Raw genomic sequence first — 17,722 nt, forward strand, 5'->3', positions numbered from 1 at the left:
GAGGAAAAGCAAGGATGTGTCTGGTGGTCAAATCATGTTGTAAGTGACAGAAATTGGAGGACAATATGTTGGATGCGGAGGCTAGTTGGGTGGTAGGTAATGACCAGGGGAATTCCTGTCTTTGTTGTGTCTAGGAGGAGGGGGTGGGTGCAGGGCAGATGTGCGGGAAATAGAGGAGATACGGGTAAGGTCTGAGTGGTGGTAGAGGGGAAGCCACATTTTTTGAAGGAGGAGGACATCTCGGATGACCTGAAGAAGACCTCATCCAGGGAGCAGATGAGACCGAGGAATTGAGAAAAAGAATCCTTGGAGGGAAATTGGAAGTTTCTCAATATGTGAAATGTTTGAGTAATCCAGAAGAAACATCATTAAAAGTGAAGATCTACACTATAATGTAGATGCACTCATCTAATATGACCTCACAAGATAACAAAATTGCTTGAAGAGAAATCAGTAAGCATAAATGTGTTACCCTCCTTCATGTTTGCAAGTTGTAATTGAAGAGTTGCCAGAAGAAGCAGGATCTTGAGTTTCAGAGCTTTATAATCCACTTTAATAACTGAGATGAGCATTGAATCATAGAAATTTACATCATGGAATTAAACCATTTGGTCCATGTCCTTGCTGGTTAGAAATAGATAATCCTACCCCAAGCTCTGCAAATCACAATTCATCCGTGTACCAGTTAAAAATCTTAAAGATTTCTGTTTCCATTGCCCTATCTGGCTGGGCGCTTCAGATCCACTCCACTTAGAATCAAAGAGTCAAAAAAGGCCCTTCAGCTCAACCTACCCACACCAACCAAAATGCTCTATCCACACCCATCCTGCCTGCCCAAAGCCCTCTAAACCCATCCTATCCATGTATCTGTTGTTTAAAAACCTGCCCCATTCACCACCTCCTGCAGCCCATTCCACATATCTATCACCCTCTGTGTGTAAAATAACGTGCTTCTCCTCAGGTTCCTGTTAAATCCTCTTCCCCCTTACCTTGAACCTATGTCCTCTGGTTATTTATTCTTCTACTCTGGGGGGGAAAAGTTATCTCTATTCACCTGACCTCCCTGAATGCTGCTTTTTAATTCTTTAATCAATTAATTTAGGTTGGTGCACCCTATTTACTAATTTGTCTGGTTATTGAAATAGTCCTTGCTGTCTGTCTGGGCTCTTGTAAAAGACTCCATTTTAATTTCCCATCAGAGACGATCCCTTTTCCTGAAGAAAATGATTCATCAAGGGTTCTGCCCAAAATGTTGATCATTCTTTTTCCCCCATGGATGCTGCTGAGCTCGTTGAATTCCTCTGGCAGATTCTTTGTGGCTTCAAATTCCAACATCCACAGTCTCCTGACCTTGTGATCAGTTCACTGCACATTGATTGGGAGTGCCACTGATCTGGATGACGGGCCACCAAGACTTGATTTTACATCGCACTCCTAACGCAGTGCAGTTTTTTTATTTGCCGTTTCTCAGGCATAATTAAACAGAGTTTGGTACTAGCCCAGGAGGTAATTGAACAAAAATTCAGTCAAATTGGTATGCCTGAAAAAGGGAAAGGGAGTGTGATGCTGTGGTGAAGCCTGCTGATTTGCAGCTTCAGAGACTAAAGTTGGATCTGACCTCCAGTGCTAAGAATGTGGCCTTTTGAGCCTTTTGTTGCTCTGGTTTCCTTCCAAATACAAAGATGTGATGCTGGGAGGCTAATAGCCTTCTAGAACTCCCCCTCTCTGTCCAACTAACTATCCTCCTACCATCCAGTGGCAAAGTCGATGGGGGATGTAAGAGGAAAAATGGGATTAGGATGGGTGATCAGCATGGGAGGTGAAAGAGCTTGCTTCTGTGTGGTGAAGAAGGGGCACCAGCAGATGAAAGTACAGTCACTAACGATAGGGCATGGATGTAAGTAACACACCAGAGGCCAGGATCGGTAAAGCACAGACAGTTCAGATTTATTGTCAGAGTACATACATGGCATCACATACAACCCTGAGATTTATTTTCCTGCAGGCGAGCCAGAATGACCACTAATTGGTAGTACAAAAAAATATAAAAGCAACAAGAGACTGCAGATGCTGGAATCTGGTGCTGTTGGGCGATGTCAGCGGGTCGAGCGGACCATTCTGTTCACCCAAAAGATGCTGCTTGGCCTGCTACTTTCTCCAGCAGTTTTTTTTTAATCTCAAGGTTGTAGGCCTGGAGGAGATTTCTGAGAGATGGAAAGGATTGATATTGGAAAGGATCAAAATTGAGGAAAGCTACCAAATTTTTCTTTAATTACATGCTCTTCTGCACTTGCTCTGTAATCATTTAGAATTGAACAGGGCACCTATTTGTATTAATGAGGTAATAATTTCCAAACGGAGCGCTGGACAGTGTTAATGATGTGTGCCTTGAGGCCAAGGTTGCCTGTGATTTATTTTTTAAAATCAGTAACTGGGGAATACACTCGCTGGGACTTGGTGTTTTGCATTGATTGCTGCGCATTTGATGAGGTTTGCAGTTCAGGCACATTGTGTAATCTGTCATTGGAGACAGCTGTGCCTGGTGTGGCTGCTCCTTCTCCCAGGTCCCAAATTTATTTGTATCTGGGTGCCATTATTAAGCAATAGCTTTATTACATTGCACTGCCATTTATAAATGTGCCTCATTTGGGGCATCATTTTATAATATCTTGCCTTTAAATTTATACAAGTTTTGTTTTATTTTTCATATTTATGAAATAGAAAGAAATTCTTCACCCCATTGAATCAATGCTTGGGTCTCAGAGCAATCCTATCAATCTCGTTCCCTGCAGCCTATTCTCCTATACATACCCGCACATCAAGTTCCCATTGATTTTTCTACCACTATCTCGCAGTGCTTCCAATTTGCATGACCCATTTGGCTATCAAACCGCTCAACTTTGAAAGGTTTACCCTGGGGTGACCCCTCTAGTCACGGGGAGATGGGTGAACTCAACACAGATGGTGAAGGTACTGCAGGAGATATTCACCCAAGGTGCAAGAGGTAAAGGCATACTTAACAAAGAGGACCATGAGGGAGAGACTCGGGGTATGAGTATATAAGTCTTTGGAAATGGCAGGCAATTTGAGAAAATGTACATGAGGTACTTGATTCCACCTGCATTGAATTCGTCCATCGTTATTGAATGAAGATCTACCCGGACCAATGCCTGAAGAGGGCGCACAAAATCAGTGAACCGGTACGGACTCGAAAGGCCAACATGGCCTGTTTCCGCTCCGTAAATGGTTATATGGTTATAACACCAAAGGTCAGGATTGAACTCGGATTTCGGAATAGTGAGGCAACTCCAATACCACTGTGCTGTGCCATCCTGATTTAAAACTCATTGCAATTGTAAATTTTACCATCAGAGAATTTTCACAATCAGTCTATTATTGAAACTGTCCTGATTTTGTTTAATTTACATAGATTTATTCATTTGCCTTTTTGAAATTCTGAATGAATAGTTTCATTGCCATTTCAGTGAATCCATTCTAAAAAGAGCCTTAAACTACTCATCCTCCCTCCAGTTCCTTTGCTAATTATGTATTCTGCATCACTCGAAGAAGTAAAACTGATCAGTGAGTGGAATAATGGAAATTTCTCAAAGAACTATAGAACACTACAGCACAGAAATGGGCTCCTTTGGCCCTTCTAGTCTGTGCCGAACCATTTTTTTCCTTGCCGAGTTCCACTGACCTGCACCCAATCCAGACCTCCCCATCCATGTACCTGTCCAAATTCTTCATAATTGTTAAAATTCACCACCTAAACTGGCAGCTCATTCCACACTCCCACCAGTCTCTGAGTGAAGAGGTTCCTCCTGAACTTTTCCCATTTTATTCTTAACCCATGTCCTCTGGTTTGTATCTCACCTGCCCTCAGTGGGGCAAAAGCCTATCTACATTTATTCTGTCTGTCCCCCTCATAATTTTAAATGCCTCTATCAAATCTCCCCTCATTCTTCTAAGCTCCAGGGAATAAAGTCCTAACCTATTTAACCTTTCCCTGTGCCTGAAGTCTGGGCAACATCCAAGTAAATCCTCTCTGCATTCTTTCTTTCTTATTGATATCTTTCCTATAGTTAGGTGACTAAAACTGCACACAATACACCAAATTTGGCCTCACCAATGCCTTTTACAACTTTACCATAAACATCTCAACTCCTATACTCAATATGAAGGCCAATATGCCAAAAGCTATCTTGAAAACCTTATCCACCTGTGACACCACTTCCAGGGAATTATATATCTGTATTCCCAGATCCCTCTGTTCTACTGCGCTCCTCAGTGCCCAACCATTTATTGTGAATGTCCTTTCTTGGTTTGTCCTTCCAAAATGCAACACCTCACGCCTGTCTGCATTAAATTCCATCTGCTGTTTCTCAGTCCACTTTTCCAGCTGGTTCAGATCCCTCTGCAAGCTTTGAAAACCTTCATCACTGTCCACAACCCCTCCAATCTTAGTGTAATTTGCAAACTTGCTGATCCAATTAACCACATTATCATCCAGATCACTGATATAGATGACAAACAACAATGATCCCAGCACTGATTCCTGAGGCACACCACTAGTCACAGGCCTCCAGTCTGAGAAGCAATCATCCACCATTACTCTCTGGCTTCTCCTGTTCAGCCACTGTTGAGTCCAATTCACTACTTTACCATGAATAGCTAGTGAGCGAACCTTCCTAATTAACCTACCATATGGGACCTTGTCAAAGGTCTTACCTCCTTGAAAAACTCTATCAGATTGGTTAAACACAACCTACACACAACACACAAAGCCACCTGGACTATCCCTAATCAATTTCTGGATATCCAAATAATTGCATATCCAATCTCTTTGAACACCTTCCAATAATTTACCAACTACTGATATCAGGCTCACTGGCCTATAATTTCTAGGGTTACTTTTGAAGCCTTTTTAAACAATGGAACAAAATGAGCTCCTACATCGTGGCTAAGGACATTTTAAATATTTCTTACAGACCTCTGCAATTTCTACTCTAGCCTCCCTCAAGGTGCATGGGTATACCTTGTCAGCCCCTGGGGATTTATCCACCCTTATTTGCTTTAAGACAGCAAGCATTTCTCTTTAATCTCTGTGGGTTCCATGACCTCACTGCTTGTTTTCTTTACTTCCCATGATTCTGTGCCCTTTTCCTGAGTGAATACTGATTCAAAAAAAATCCATGTAAGATTTCCATCTCTTTTGGCTCCATATAAAGCTGACTTCTCTGATCTTCAAGGGGATCAATTTTGTCCTTGCTATCTTTTTGCTCTTAATATACCTGTAGAAACCCTTAGGATTTTCCTTCACATTGTCTGACAAAGCAACCTCGTGTCTCCTTTTAGCCTTCCTGATTTCTTGATTTTTTTTGCATTTTTTATATTCCTCAAGTACCTCATTTGCTTCATGTTGCCTGTACCTGCTATACACCACTCTGTTCTTCCAAACCAATATAGCTCGAAAACCAAGGTTCCCCTTGAACAATGGTGGCCCAAAGTAGATGTTGAGCATAAGCACCACTCTCGGCAATGCCACTTCTCAGTTCTCGGCCTGTGGCAATATGTTTATAAGAAATGGGTTAGGGGTTAGTCCATCTGGCCTTTGTTATAGAAGAAATTATAGTTGATGCATTGGTGGTCATATACCAAAATTGCTTGGATTCTGGGCAGGTCCCAGCAGACTGGAAGACAGCAAATGTCACGCCACTTTTTAAGAAGGGATGTAGGCAGAAGACTGGAAATTATCGGTCAATTAGTCTGTAGTTGGAAAAATGCTTGAAACCGTTATTAAAGATGAAATAGTGAAACTTTTGGAACGTAAGGGTTCAATCAGGCAGACGCAGCATGGTTTTAGAAAGGGAAGATCTTGTTTGACAAACTTGTTAGGATTCCTTGAGGATATAATGGGTGCGGTGGATAGAGGGGAACAGGTTGATGTTGTATATTTGGATTTCCAGAAAGCGTTTGATAAGGTGCCGCACAAGAGACTTATCAGTAAGTTACAGGAAAGTGGAGTTCGGGGAAGTATATTAGCCTGCATTGAAAATTGGTTGTCTGACAGGAGGCAGAGAGTCGGGATAAATGGGAGTTTTTCAGGTTGGCAGAGAGTGGTAGGTGGGGTGCCGCAGGGGTCAGTGTTAGGCCCACAACTGTTCATCATTTACATTGATGACTTGGAGGAGGGGACGAAATGTGGTGTAGCTAAGTTTGCAGTTTTAACACCAAATTGAGTGGAAGAGCAAATTGTAATGAGGATGTGGAGAGTCTGCAGAGGGATATAGTTAAGCTGGATGAATGGGTAAAGGTCTGGCAGATGGAGTACAATGTTAGTAAGTGTGAGGTTATCCACTTTGGCAAGAAAAATAAAAGAGCTGAATATTATTTAAAGGGTGAAAAACTACAGCATGCTGTTGTGCAGAGGGACTTGGGAGTGCTTGTGCATGAATTGTAAAAAGTTAGGTTGCAGGTGCAGCAGGTTATTAAGAAGGCAAATGGAATGTTGGCCTTCATCGCTAGAGGAATTGAATTCAGTAGTAGGGAGGTAATGTTGCAACTGTACAAGGTACTGGTGAGACCGCACCTGGAGTACTGTGTCCAGTTCTGGTCTGCATATTTGCGGAAGGATATACTGGCTTTGGAGAAGGTCCAGAGGAGGTTTACTAGGTTGATCCGTGGGATGAAGGGGTTGACTTATGATGAAAGATTAAATCATCTAGGATTGTATTTGCTCGAGTTCAGAAGAATGAGAGGAGATCTTAGAAACATATAGGGTATGGATAGGATAGATGTAGGAAGGTTTTTTGAGCTGGCCAGGGAAACTAAAACGAGAGGACACAGTCTCAAGATTCGGGGGAGTAGATTTAGGACAGAGATGAGGAAAAATAGTTTTTCCCAGAGAGTAGTGAATGTTTGGAATTCTCTAACCAGGGAAGTGGTTGAGGCTGCCTCATTAAACATATTTAAAATTTGGTTAGATAAATTTTTACATGATAGTGGAATTAGGGGATATGGGGAGAAGGCAGGTAGGTGGAGTTAGGTCATAAATTAGATCAGCCATGATCATATTGAATGGCGGAGCAGGCTCGATGGGCCATTTTTGGCCTACTCCTGTTCCTACTTCCTATGTTCCTATGTTCTTGCTCCACCATTCATCAAGATCATGGCTGATCCTCTTCCTTTGTTCTATTTCTCTGTATTCTCCATATCCTTCAATTCTCTTAGTATCTAATCCTAACCCAGTCCCTGTTAATCAATTATTGGGCCTACACAGTTAGAGAAATCCAAATAAATCCTTTATTATCATGAAACATTACATGATATCATTATACTTTGAGTGGAAAAAAAATCATTTTCTCCTGAATGTTCTTTCACTTGTTCTGCGATTGACACCTAGTTTTGTAATCAACCCTGTAATTCCATCCTCCCTGGTCCCATAAGAGCTTTTGAACTTTCAGTGAGATAATCTCTTTAATTTCTAAATGCCAGAGAATTCCAATCTCTCCTCCACCTGAGGAACCAGCCTGGTAAATCATCATTTTCTAGTTCTTCTACAGAGACAAAAACTGTGAACTCCAGGACCAGTCTCACCAATGCTCAATGAAAATATATCTTGTTATAGATGAGACAAATGTTCTCTGCCTCTATCACTCATAGGTAATAAGTTACATATCCCTGTAACCACTCTGGGTAAAGATTGTTAATGCCTTACGCAGTGATCTACTCAAGGAACATCTTTTAAATAAATTGTTTGTGGCATCCTTCCCTCTCCTGATTCACCAATCCTCCTCTGACCCCGGCTTAAAACCTTTCAAACTGTCCTTATTATACCAGCTGTCTCCCCTCTACACACTGGCATGTTCAGGGGTTCCAACCTTAAACATTAACTATTTTCTTTCATTGATGCTGCTTGACCCACTGAGTTCCCTTAGCAGATTGTTTCTACACATAAAAGCATTCTGTAGGGGTGCATCACTGCGTGGCATGAGAGCTGCTCTGCCCACAGCTCAGTACATCACGCACCTCCCTCCCTTCCATCGACAGTCTATACCTCCTGTTGCCTTGGCAAAGCAACCAATGTATTAAGATGTCCCACAGCAGCCACACTCTTCTTCCCCCCCACCCCATACCCCCCACTCCTGTTGGGAAGAAGATTCACAAGTATGAGACCCTGCACAACCAGATTCAAGGACACTGTGTTTCACACCATTATTAGACTCCTAAATGAACCTCAAAAGTGAAATGATGCTATCTTTGCTCTGTACCAACTGATTTCTGTCCATAACTCTGCACTCTTGTGCTCTGTTTTACTTGTTGTACTATGCATGAAATAGCTGGCTGGGTTGCTCACAAAATTGTATTGCATCAAATTCTCCAATTTCCATTAACCCTTTCCACTGACTCTCTTCCTCTATCCCTCCATCTCTATTCCTCCACCTCCCTACCCTCTCCTATCAGAGAGCACTGTCTCCCTATCACTTCTCAGTTTTATTCCTTCTACTTTTCCACCTATATCCACCTGTAACCCTATGCTCCTTCCCCTTCCCCTTTGCTTCCATCCCCCACCTTTTTGTTCAAGCATTTGCCTGTTTTTTGCTTGTATCCTGACGAACATTGATGAGCCTTTACTTTCAGTGGGTGTTGTGTGACCTGCTGTGTTTCCCCAGCTCATTTGTGTATTGCCCTGTATCATTTCATCTAGGTGCATGTGACAATAAACAAACTTTGGGGAAAGAAACAGATTGCTTTACTTGCCCTATAGGGGAATGGGCTTTTGTAATAACTACTTTCCAATGGAGCTCCTTGGCGCTATTTCTTTTTCAGCATTAACCCCGTGATGTTTTCAGGAGCACTTCCCATCCTGGGAAGTGGGTTAATCTGGTCACCTCTCTAAAACTGTTGGGAAAAATGTCCATCCAAGACACTAGGTGGTCAACAGAAAGGAGATTGGAGTATAGGTGTAAGCTGTTGGTGACAGAGAAACATGGCCGGGTTAGTGTAGCAGTGAGCACAGTGCCAGTGACCCTGGTTCAAATCCTCCCCTGACTATGGGCAGTATGTATATTCTCCCCATGACTACGTGGGTTTCCACTGGGTGCTCAGATTTATCCCATGTTCCAAAGATGTACAAGGGCAGCAGAGGAATTGGTCATAATGGGTATAATTGGGTGGCATGGCCTCGTGTGCTAGAAGGGCCTATTTACAGTGATGTATCACTGAATGTGTGATGTTTCTTTGCTCATTAAAATGAGAGCATTCAGAAGCACCAAAATGCATTGCTTTCTGCTGTTGGATGAACTTGTTTGTATTTGAAGGAATAATTTTGATTTAAAATATGGTATATAACCTTTTAATTTCCATCTTTTTTTAATTCCCACTTTTCTACAGATTTACCTACATCTTCGACACTACAGCAAGCCCAATGAGCAGCGTTATATTCTCCGAATCCTTTTCATTGTTCCCATCTACTCCTTTGACTCCTGGCTGAGCCTGCTGTTGATCAGTAATGATCAGTACTACGTTTACTTTGACTCTGTCCGAGATTGTTATGAAGGTGAGCAAATGCTATTGTTTGAGTAATCCATGCTTTTTACTTCTTAACTCGTGGAAACAGTCACCATTTGGTCTTTGATCCTTGAAGAGCCTGTTTATAATGTCTCCCCTCCCCGTCTCTCCTTTCAAATACCAAATCCCCCCTCCCCCACCTACCCACCAAATCCTTGAAAGGTGTTGCAATCATTCCAGTAATACTTATCCAGAAATGCTCAGATAATTAGAATTTACCAGATGGTATTTTTCCATGAAGTGATTTCATTTTGTCTATTTAAGTGACTATCTAAATATTTCTTAAACATTGTGATAGCTTCACTACCTTTGGTAGTGCATTCCACTTACCAGTCACACTATATATATTTAAAATAAGTTTCCCTCAAATCCTTTAGTAATCTCATACATACTTCTCAGGTCACTCCCATGGTCTCCTTTACTCCAGGAACAGCAAACCCAGCTCTTTCAATATCTCTCTGCCATTCCCATCCCCAAATCCAGGCAACATCCTATTGAATCTCCTCTGCACTCTCTCCAAATCAAACAAGTCCTTCTCATGTGTGGCAACCAGAATTGTACAAAACATTATGTTCAATCTCACCAATGTTTTTTTAAAGTAAGTCCATTCTCCATACACGTCCAACCCCCACACCGATGGTCTCAAAGCCCTTTATTTTTTTCTAAACTACAGACCCAGTCAGTCACCTCCAGCACCACCCTCCTCCACCTGAGAACTTGTTCTCACCCTCAATTACTTCTCTTTGGCTCATCCCATTTTCTCCATGAGTCGCAGCTATACTGTACTTTTTGTTGGATATGTGTAATAATCCATGCTACAAACCCACACAGGCAAGACTTCTCAATGTTTCTACCAATTAATTGATAACATTGGTGATGCCTCTTGCACCCATTATGAGTTCATTAACTTTATCCATTTTGCTGCTAACTTCCTTCCCGACCTCAAATTCACTTCGTTCATCTCTGGCAACACTCTCCCCTTTCTTGATCTCTCTGTCTCTATCTTAGGAGACAAACTCTCTTCACATATTTTCCTCAAATCTACCAATTCCCACATTCCAAAATATTAGAGATGTCCTCCTTCATGGCTTCCATTCTACTGCCATCAACTCAGCCCTTACCTGCATTTCCTGTATTTTTGCACATTTACCCCATGGCACAAAGACAAGATTCCCCTTGTCTTCACCTATCACCCCAGCAGCCTCTACATCCAGTTTATTATCGTCTGCAATTTCCACTACCTACAACATGATCCCACTGCAGACACATTTTCTCTGCTTTCTGCAGCGACTGCTCCCTCTGTGGCTCCCTCTTTCAGTCTTCCTTTCCTATTAATTGCCACTTCGTTATCTACCCCTGTGACCACAAGAGATACTACACGTGCCCACATCTCCTCTCTCACCACATCTGGAGCCCCAGTCCTTCCAAGAGAAGCCATATTATCACTTGTGAATATGCAGGGGTCATCTACTCTGCTTATAGCCTCTACATTGGAGTGACGTCGCCGAATGGGAAATGGTTTTGTTAAGCACCTTCACTCTGTCCACTGCAGTAACAGGGACAACCCAATGCCAACCATTTTATTTCCACACTGTCATGTCTATCCATGGCCTTGTGAGGCTATCCTCAAATTGAAGAAACATCAAATATTCCATCTGGACACTCTCTAATGAGATGGTGTTGACATCAACCTTCAGTTTCTGTTAGGCCCTTCCCCTATCTCTCTCTTTCCCTTTTCTTCCAGTTCCCCACCCCCTTCCCTTCCATTCAGAGAAATGCCCACCCTCCCTTATTACCTCAGCTTTTTTCTCTTCTGCCCTCCCACCCATATCCACTTATGACCTCGGTGAGCCTGCACTCCTCCCCCACGCCTTCTTCCCTCGTCACACCCCAACTTTTTTATTTAGGCACCCGCCAGCCTTTAGCTCATACCTTGACAAAGAGCTCAGGTCCAAAACATTGGTTACCCTTTTCTTCCTGTAGATGCCACATGACCTGCATTCCAGCACTTTTGTGTATTGCACTACAATCTCAGCTTCTGCGCAGGTTCCTGGTTAATCCCAACCTTAATATTCTGTGCCCTGACCAATGAAGGCCAGCATAACTTATTCCTTTTTTACTATGATATCGATCTGCAAGAAATGGTGAAGAACTAGTTATTCACCTCACGCGGGGTGTGCTCGCTGGTAAAGAAAGCTTTTAACACCTGTGCCAGAATTTCCTTTAGAAAGTGAGGAGCTGCCTCCCATAACTTGCCTAGTTCTTGTTCCACTGTGATATTAGGTAGAGTGTTTCAAGGTTTTAATTCAGAGAGCCTTGTGAATCTACAATAAACTCTCATTAATCTGACATCTATGTATCTGCAATTCTCATACAACTGGTAAAAATCGCTAAGAATATTAAAACCACTTAAAAGTTGCTCAAACGGATCATTTTAGTCCAAATATAATGCAAATTAAGTACAAAGACATTGAGTGAAACACAAAAGTTTGCAGACACTGGGATTGTAGTGAAAACACAGACGCTGAGGGAACTCAGTCAGTCTCGCAGCATCTATTGGAGTCCATACATTGAGGAAGGGCTCAGGTCCGAGACGTCAGTAATATATCTTTATCTCCTATGGATGTTAAAAGACTGGCTGAGTTCCTCCAACATCTCTCTTTTTACAAAGATATGGAGTTTATTTCTGTCTAGACATAACACCCTCTTTGAAGATTTGGGCCTTCCTGTGATGGTGAGAACAGTCACTAATTTGATGTTTTTTTGCTGCATTTATTCTGTTCAACTTTAAAATACAGATTTTCAGTGTAAGACTTGGTAACTTAAAGAGGTAAGGAGATGACATGTATTTCAGCAATTTATTTAAAGCTTGTTCCATTGAGTAGTCTGCGTGATGGAGTCATAGGGTTGTTTTGCATTGAAATGGGCCCATCGCATCCAAATGTTCTGACCATTCCCATAGTCCCATTTGCCCATATGAGATCCAAACCTTGTATACCTTGTCCATATAAGTGTCTGTCCTAAATGCTGCCACCATCATAGAACGTTCCAGATATCAGCCACTCCTGTAAGTAAAAATATTTGCCCCCTCAGATCTAGTTTAAAACTCTTTCCTCTCACCTTTAACCTCTGCCCTCTTGTTTTGATGGGAAAAAGCACAATTACCACCTTCCTATACTTTGGTGACCAGAACTCAAAGTGTGGCCTAATCAGTGTATTGTAAAGTTGTACATTATTCTATTCATTTATTCTTTATTCATGCCAACCTTTGTTCCATGCATGTACCTGTGAAGGCAATCATGTTATACGCCTTCATCACCACCTATGGAAGCTCTGCCCAACTTATCTGTAGCATGAGACAACCTTCCTGGCTATCCACATCTTGCGTACACTTAAGTCCCAGCTCTGATCCCTGCAGTGTAACACTGGCCTTTCACCACTACCTTCTGCCTCCTACCACCATTTTTGGATCCCATGTGTCTTAAACTTCTGGACTAGCCTACCAGAACCTTGTCAAAGACTTCAGGTTCACCTTGACAATGTTTATGAGGCTGCCTTCATCAATCTCTTTTGTTACAGTCACGCAGTTGTTTTGAGCAGTGCTTATTAAATCAACGTCTCGCCCACCTTCACCTCATGCTTCCAATGGATGCTGGATGACTAGGGGTATACAATATTTCCAATGCAGTACACAAGGTGCTGGAGAAACTCAGCAGGTCAAACAGCATCCATGAAAAGTAAAATACAGTTAATGTTTCGGATCTGAACCCTTCCTCAGGAGTTAAAGGCCTCAAGCTCGAAACATTGATTGCATTTTACTTTCTCCATCATGTTTGTGTACTGCACTAGCTCCCAGCATCTGCAGATTTTGCTTCTTTACCGAGTATTGCCAAGTCATGATAGTGCAGGTCATGGGCCTGGGAAGTGCTATTGAAGAAGCTTTGGCAAGTTGATACAGTGCTTTCTGTGAATGCCAATTTCACAAAAACAGTAGTGTAAGGAAGGTATGTTTAGGAGAAGGCAAGATTGCCAATTAAATGGGATGCTTTTCCTGTTGAAGGATGTTGAAATTGAAAACATGTCATCAACGAATGTTTATATGCAACACATTCCTAACAGGTTGATTTATTGTTGGTCCTTCAATATTTCCCCAAATAGTATGTAAACTTTACATCACATTATAAAATAAATGCTCTTCAAAAATAGTTCAGTATCCTGTGGAGTATGGAAGGCATTTTCTATCATGTGCATTTCTATGTTAGTTTCCCCTTGCATGCACGTGATATATCAATCCTATCCAGCTAAACTTGTGCAACGTCTGTGGAGGGAGAAATATCAATCAGAAACACTAGCTGCCCTTTCATCAGACATGGGAAAAAATTAGACTTAAATTCACTTTTAAAATGAAGAGAATTTGGAGATGGAAGGTAAGAAGAAAAGTCTCAATTTGTGAGGGTGTTGAGACCAGGGAAGAATGAACAACAGGTAGTGAGAGTTCACAGTGAAAGTGGGTAGTGCGGAGGCAAAATGTCAGGTTGGAGAGCTAATAAGGGGAAATTAAATCATAATCTGAAATTACCAAAGAAAAGTTTTTAAATGCTGTAAATTTGAAGTGAAAGTCCAAAAATGCTGATATCTCCAATTACTAAAATAACACTGGACCTGGATTTGAATCCATCACTGTCTGTAAGGAGTTTGTATGTTCACCCATGTCCATATGGGCTTCTTCCCGTATTCCAAAGCTGTGCAGGTTGAGTAGATTAATTGGCCATGTGTATTTGGGCAGCGTGGGCTCTTGGGCTGGAGGGTGGATATTGCAGCTGTTAATTCAGTGACTCCAGTTCTAATCTGGTGCTGTCAGTCAGGAGTTTGTACTTGCTCCCCATGTCTGCATGGGTTTCCTCCAGGTTCTCTAATTGCCTCCCACCCTTCAAATGTATGGGGGTTATAGGTTAATTGGAGTATTTAAGCAGCATGGGTTTGTGGGCTGGAAGGGCCTGTTACCGCGCTGTATGTATACATTGTAAAACATTTTAAATTACTGAATTAAAATTAAATTAAAAATGAACAGTAAGTCTGGAAGATTATAATGTGCCTGGATGAGAAGTATTTCATTTTTTGTTTCCTTCCCCACACTATCAACAGATCTGTCATTCATCCTCCTGATGTGCTGGTTGCTGGGAGTGGGGCAGCTATGGGTAGGGTGAAGTGCATACTGGATCAAGTACCATCTGTGGTTTCTCCACAGTTGATCATGGTCCATTGAGCATGACTTTTTACATTCTTGTTTCAAATTCCAGCACCAAGGTGTAGTTTGCTCGCATAACTCAAAAGCATGGAAAGTGATTGCCAGCCCAGTCAAGTTGAAGTTGTAATCATCTGATTACACAAGTACAACCCGACAAAACAGCATTCTGCGGTGCTCAGTGCAAAAACGTGCAAATGTACAAGCAGGCATAATGCACATGCAGACAAGTGATACAATAAGATGGAAAGAGTGCAGGTTAGGACTTTATTCTCTGAAGTATAGAAGAATGAGGGGAGATTTGATAGAGGTATTTAAAATTATGAGGGGATAGACAGAGTAAATGTAGGTAGGCTCTTTTCCCACTGAGGGAGGTGAGAAACAAACTAGAGGACACAGGTTAAGAGTGAAAGGGGAAAAGTTTAGGGAACGTGAGGGGGAAGTTCTTCACAAAGAGAGCTGCGGGGATGTGGAACGAGCTGCCAACTGAAGTGGTGAATGTGGGCTCAATTTCAACATTTGAGAAGAATTTGGACAGGTACATAGATGGAAGAAGTATGGAGGGCTCTGGACTGGGTACAGGTCAGTGGAACTAGGTTTTTAAAGAAAAAATGGTTTGGCACCAACTAGAAGGGCCGAGAAGGCTTGTTTCTGTGCTGTAATGTTCTACGGCTCTACAAATGCATTGGAGGAAGCGGAGGTAACAGAGCCAGTCAACCACAATCGTTCTGACTTCATCAGCAGAAAGTATGCAGAGATGGTCACCCAAGAGAGACTATCCATGACGGTGCCATTGTTTTCCAAGATACAGGGATCCCTAACTAACTGTATATAGAAATAAATATTGTTTAGTAAATAGGAGAGTCTTGGAGGGCCTGTATGAGCAACTCATTCAGTTGTTCAGCAGTCTCACTGCTCATGGGAAGAAGCTATTTCTCAGTGTGGAGTTCTGGCTCTGATATTCCTGTATCTCTTTCCCTGATGGGAGTAGCTGAAAGATGTGTGCAGAGCAATGGGGGAGGGGGGGGGGTGGTCCTTGACAATTTTGCACGCCCTCTTCAGGCAACAATCTTGGGAGATCGTGTCGATGGTTGGAGGGTGTAGGAGGGAGTCCCCAGTGATCCTTTGTTCTTATGGTCCTGTGGATTGACCTCTGATCCAGTGCTCTATAGCAACCGTACGACTCTGAGATGTAGCCAGCCAGGATGCTCTCGATGGAGCTCCTATGGGACGTTGAGAGGATAGAGACTGGTAGCCCTGCCTGCACTGCTGCACAATCCTGACAAGTGAGGAGATGCGAGGACCCTATCCCCAGTTTTCCAAGTCTGGCATCAACATTTTGGACTTCATATTTTTTCCCTCCATGCCTTTCTGATCGATTAATCCACAGTTATCACCTTTGTAAGAGAGAAATTCATTCTTGGTAAATGTTCTCAGACTGCAAATGCTGGAGGGAATGGCATCCATGGAGGGAAAGGTGAAGTCGATGTTTCAGGTTTATATTTTGCATTCCAAAATACCTTTTTGTTGCCAGTAGTCCTTTGGTTTTGACCTTGATCAATACTCGAAAATACAGGCAACGTCCAATAGGTTGATGTCACTTGTATTGCTGGTGTGCTTGCGATTGGTGGCATTTTTTCCCCACCCATGGCATTTTCTCAATGGTAAACAACACAAACTTGCTGGGACTGGGTCACGCATCACAATTTCCGTTCCTTCACTGGGTTGTTTGGCTGGAAGAGCTGGTTTGTTCTGGGTGTGGCCGGTGCACATATCGTGTATTCTGAACAGATTTCCTTAATTAGACTTCATTATTCTGCATCGAGGCAGTCCCTGGGTTCAAGGAGGAGTTGTTTCCACCATCCTGGGGCCCATAGATTTTGCCATGGGTGGGCATGAGTTGCTTCATACGATGGATGCTTTGGCACCTTTTGTAATTTCACTGGGCTGTGGGTGTCCCTGATGAAGAAGTTGGAGGTTCTCATTTTGACAACTTCTGATTCCAGGTCATGGATGTCCAGTCTCTCTGCACCTCTTCCTCTGAAGATCTTAAAGCCAACCTCTTCTTCCTGGAACAATGATCGAAGGAATTTCGTCCCACCTATACCCCCATCCACCTGGCTGAACTTGTGCTCATCTTTGACTAACTTATCTTTTCTTATGAATCAAAGATGTAGCCATGGATCAAAGTTCAGTGCATGACATTGACATCACATACAACCCTGAGATTCATTTTAAATTTTTAATAAATTTAGACATACAGCAGAGTAACAGGCCATTTCAGCCCATGAGTCCGTGCCACCCAATTTAAACCCAATTAACCTACCCCATCGGGTATGTTTAAAATGGTGGGAGGAAACCAGAGCCCCTGGGGAAAACCCATGCAGACATGGGGAGAACGTACAAACTCCTTACAGCGCAGGATTCAAACCCCAGTCCTGATTGCTGGCACTGTAAAGACATTGTGCTAATCGCTATGGCAACTGTGCCGCCAACAAATTTTTCCTGCGGGCCAGGCAGAATTTCTACTTGATGATTTTCTCTGTGTAGACTCAGCTATTCTTGCCTTTTTGTTGGCTGCAAGGAACAGACCTTGTTCCAAACCTATCCTGGCACCAACTCCAACTCTTCCTCTGTAACATCAATGAGATTTCTCTCCTGTCCATATCTCTGTCACCATCTCAGGAGATAATCTATCACTGATATTCAATACAAATCCACTGACTTCCACAGCTCCCTCAAATGCACTCATTCTACTATAAGGATGCCATCCCCTTCCCCCAGTTTATCTGCTCTCTCCACATCTGGCCTCAAGATGAGCCTTCCATTCCAGAACATCTGAAATGTCCTGTTGTTTCAAGCAGCTTTTTCTCTACTGTGGTCACTAGAGCCATCTTCTGCATT

At 42.5% G+C, this 17,722-nt stretch overlaps 1 protein-coding gene across 5 annotated transcripts in view; it reads left to right on the plus strand.

Moving 5' to 3' along the window:
* Positions 1-17,722, plus strand: part of tmem184a (transmembrane protein 184a) — a 93,505-nt gene that overhangs the window by 32,995 nt on the left and 42,788 nt on the right. For all 5 annotated transcript variants that reach the window (XM_069928330.1, XM_069928328.1, XM_069928332.1 and 2 more), the window contains exon 3: positions 9,397-9,562. In XM_069928330.1, the coding sequence (XP_069784431.1) occupies positions 9,397-9,562 (166 nt within the window). The remainder of the gene's footprint in view (positions 1-9,396; positions 9,563-17,722) is intronic.

This window comes from Narcine bancroftii, chromosome 3 (genome assembly GCF_036971445.1).
Source record: "Narcine bancroftii isolate sNarBan1 chromosome 3, sNarBan1.hap1, whole genome shotgun sequence".
Classification (NCBI taxonomy): domain Eukaryota; kingdom Metazoa; phylum Chordata; class Chondrichthyes; order Torpediniformes; family Narcinidae; genus Narcine; species Narcine bancroftii.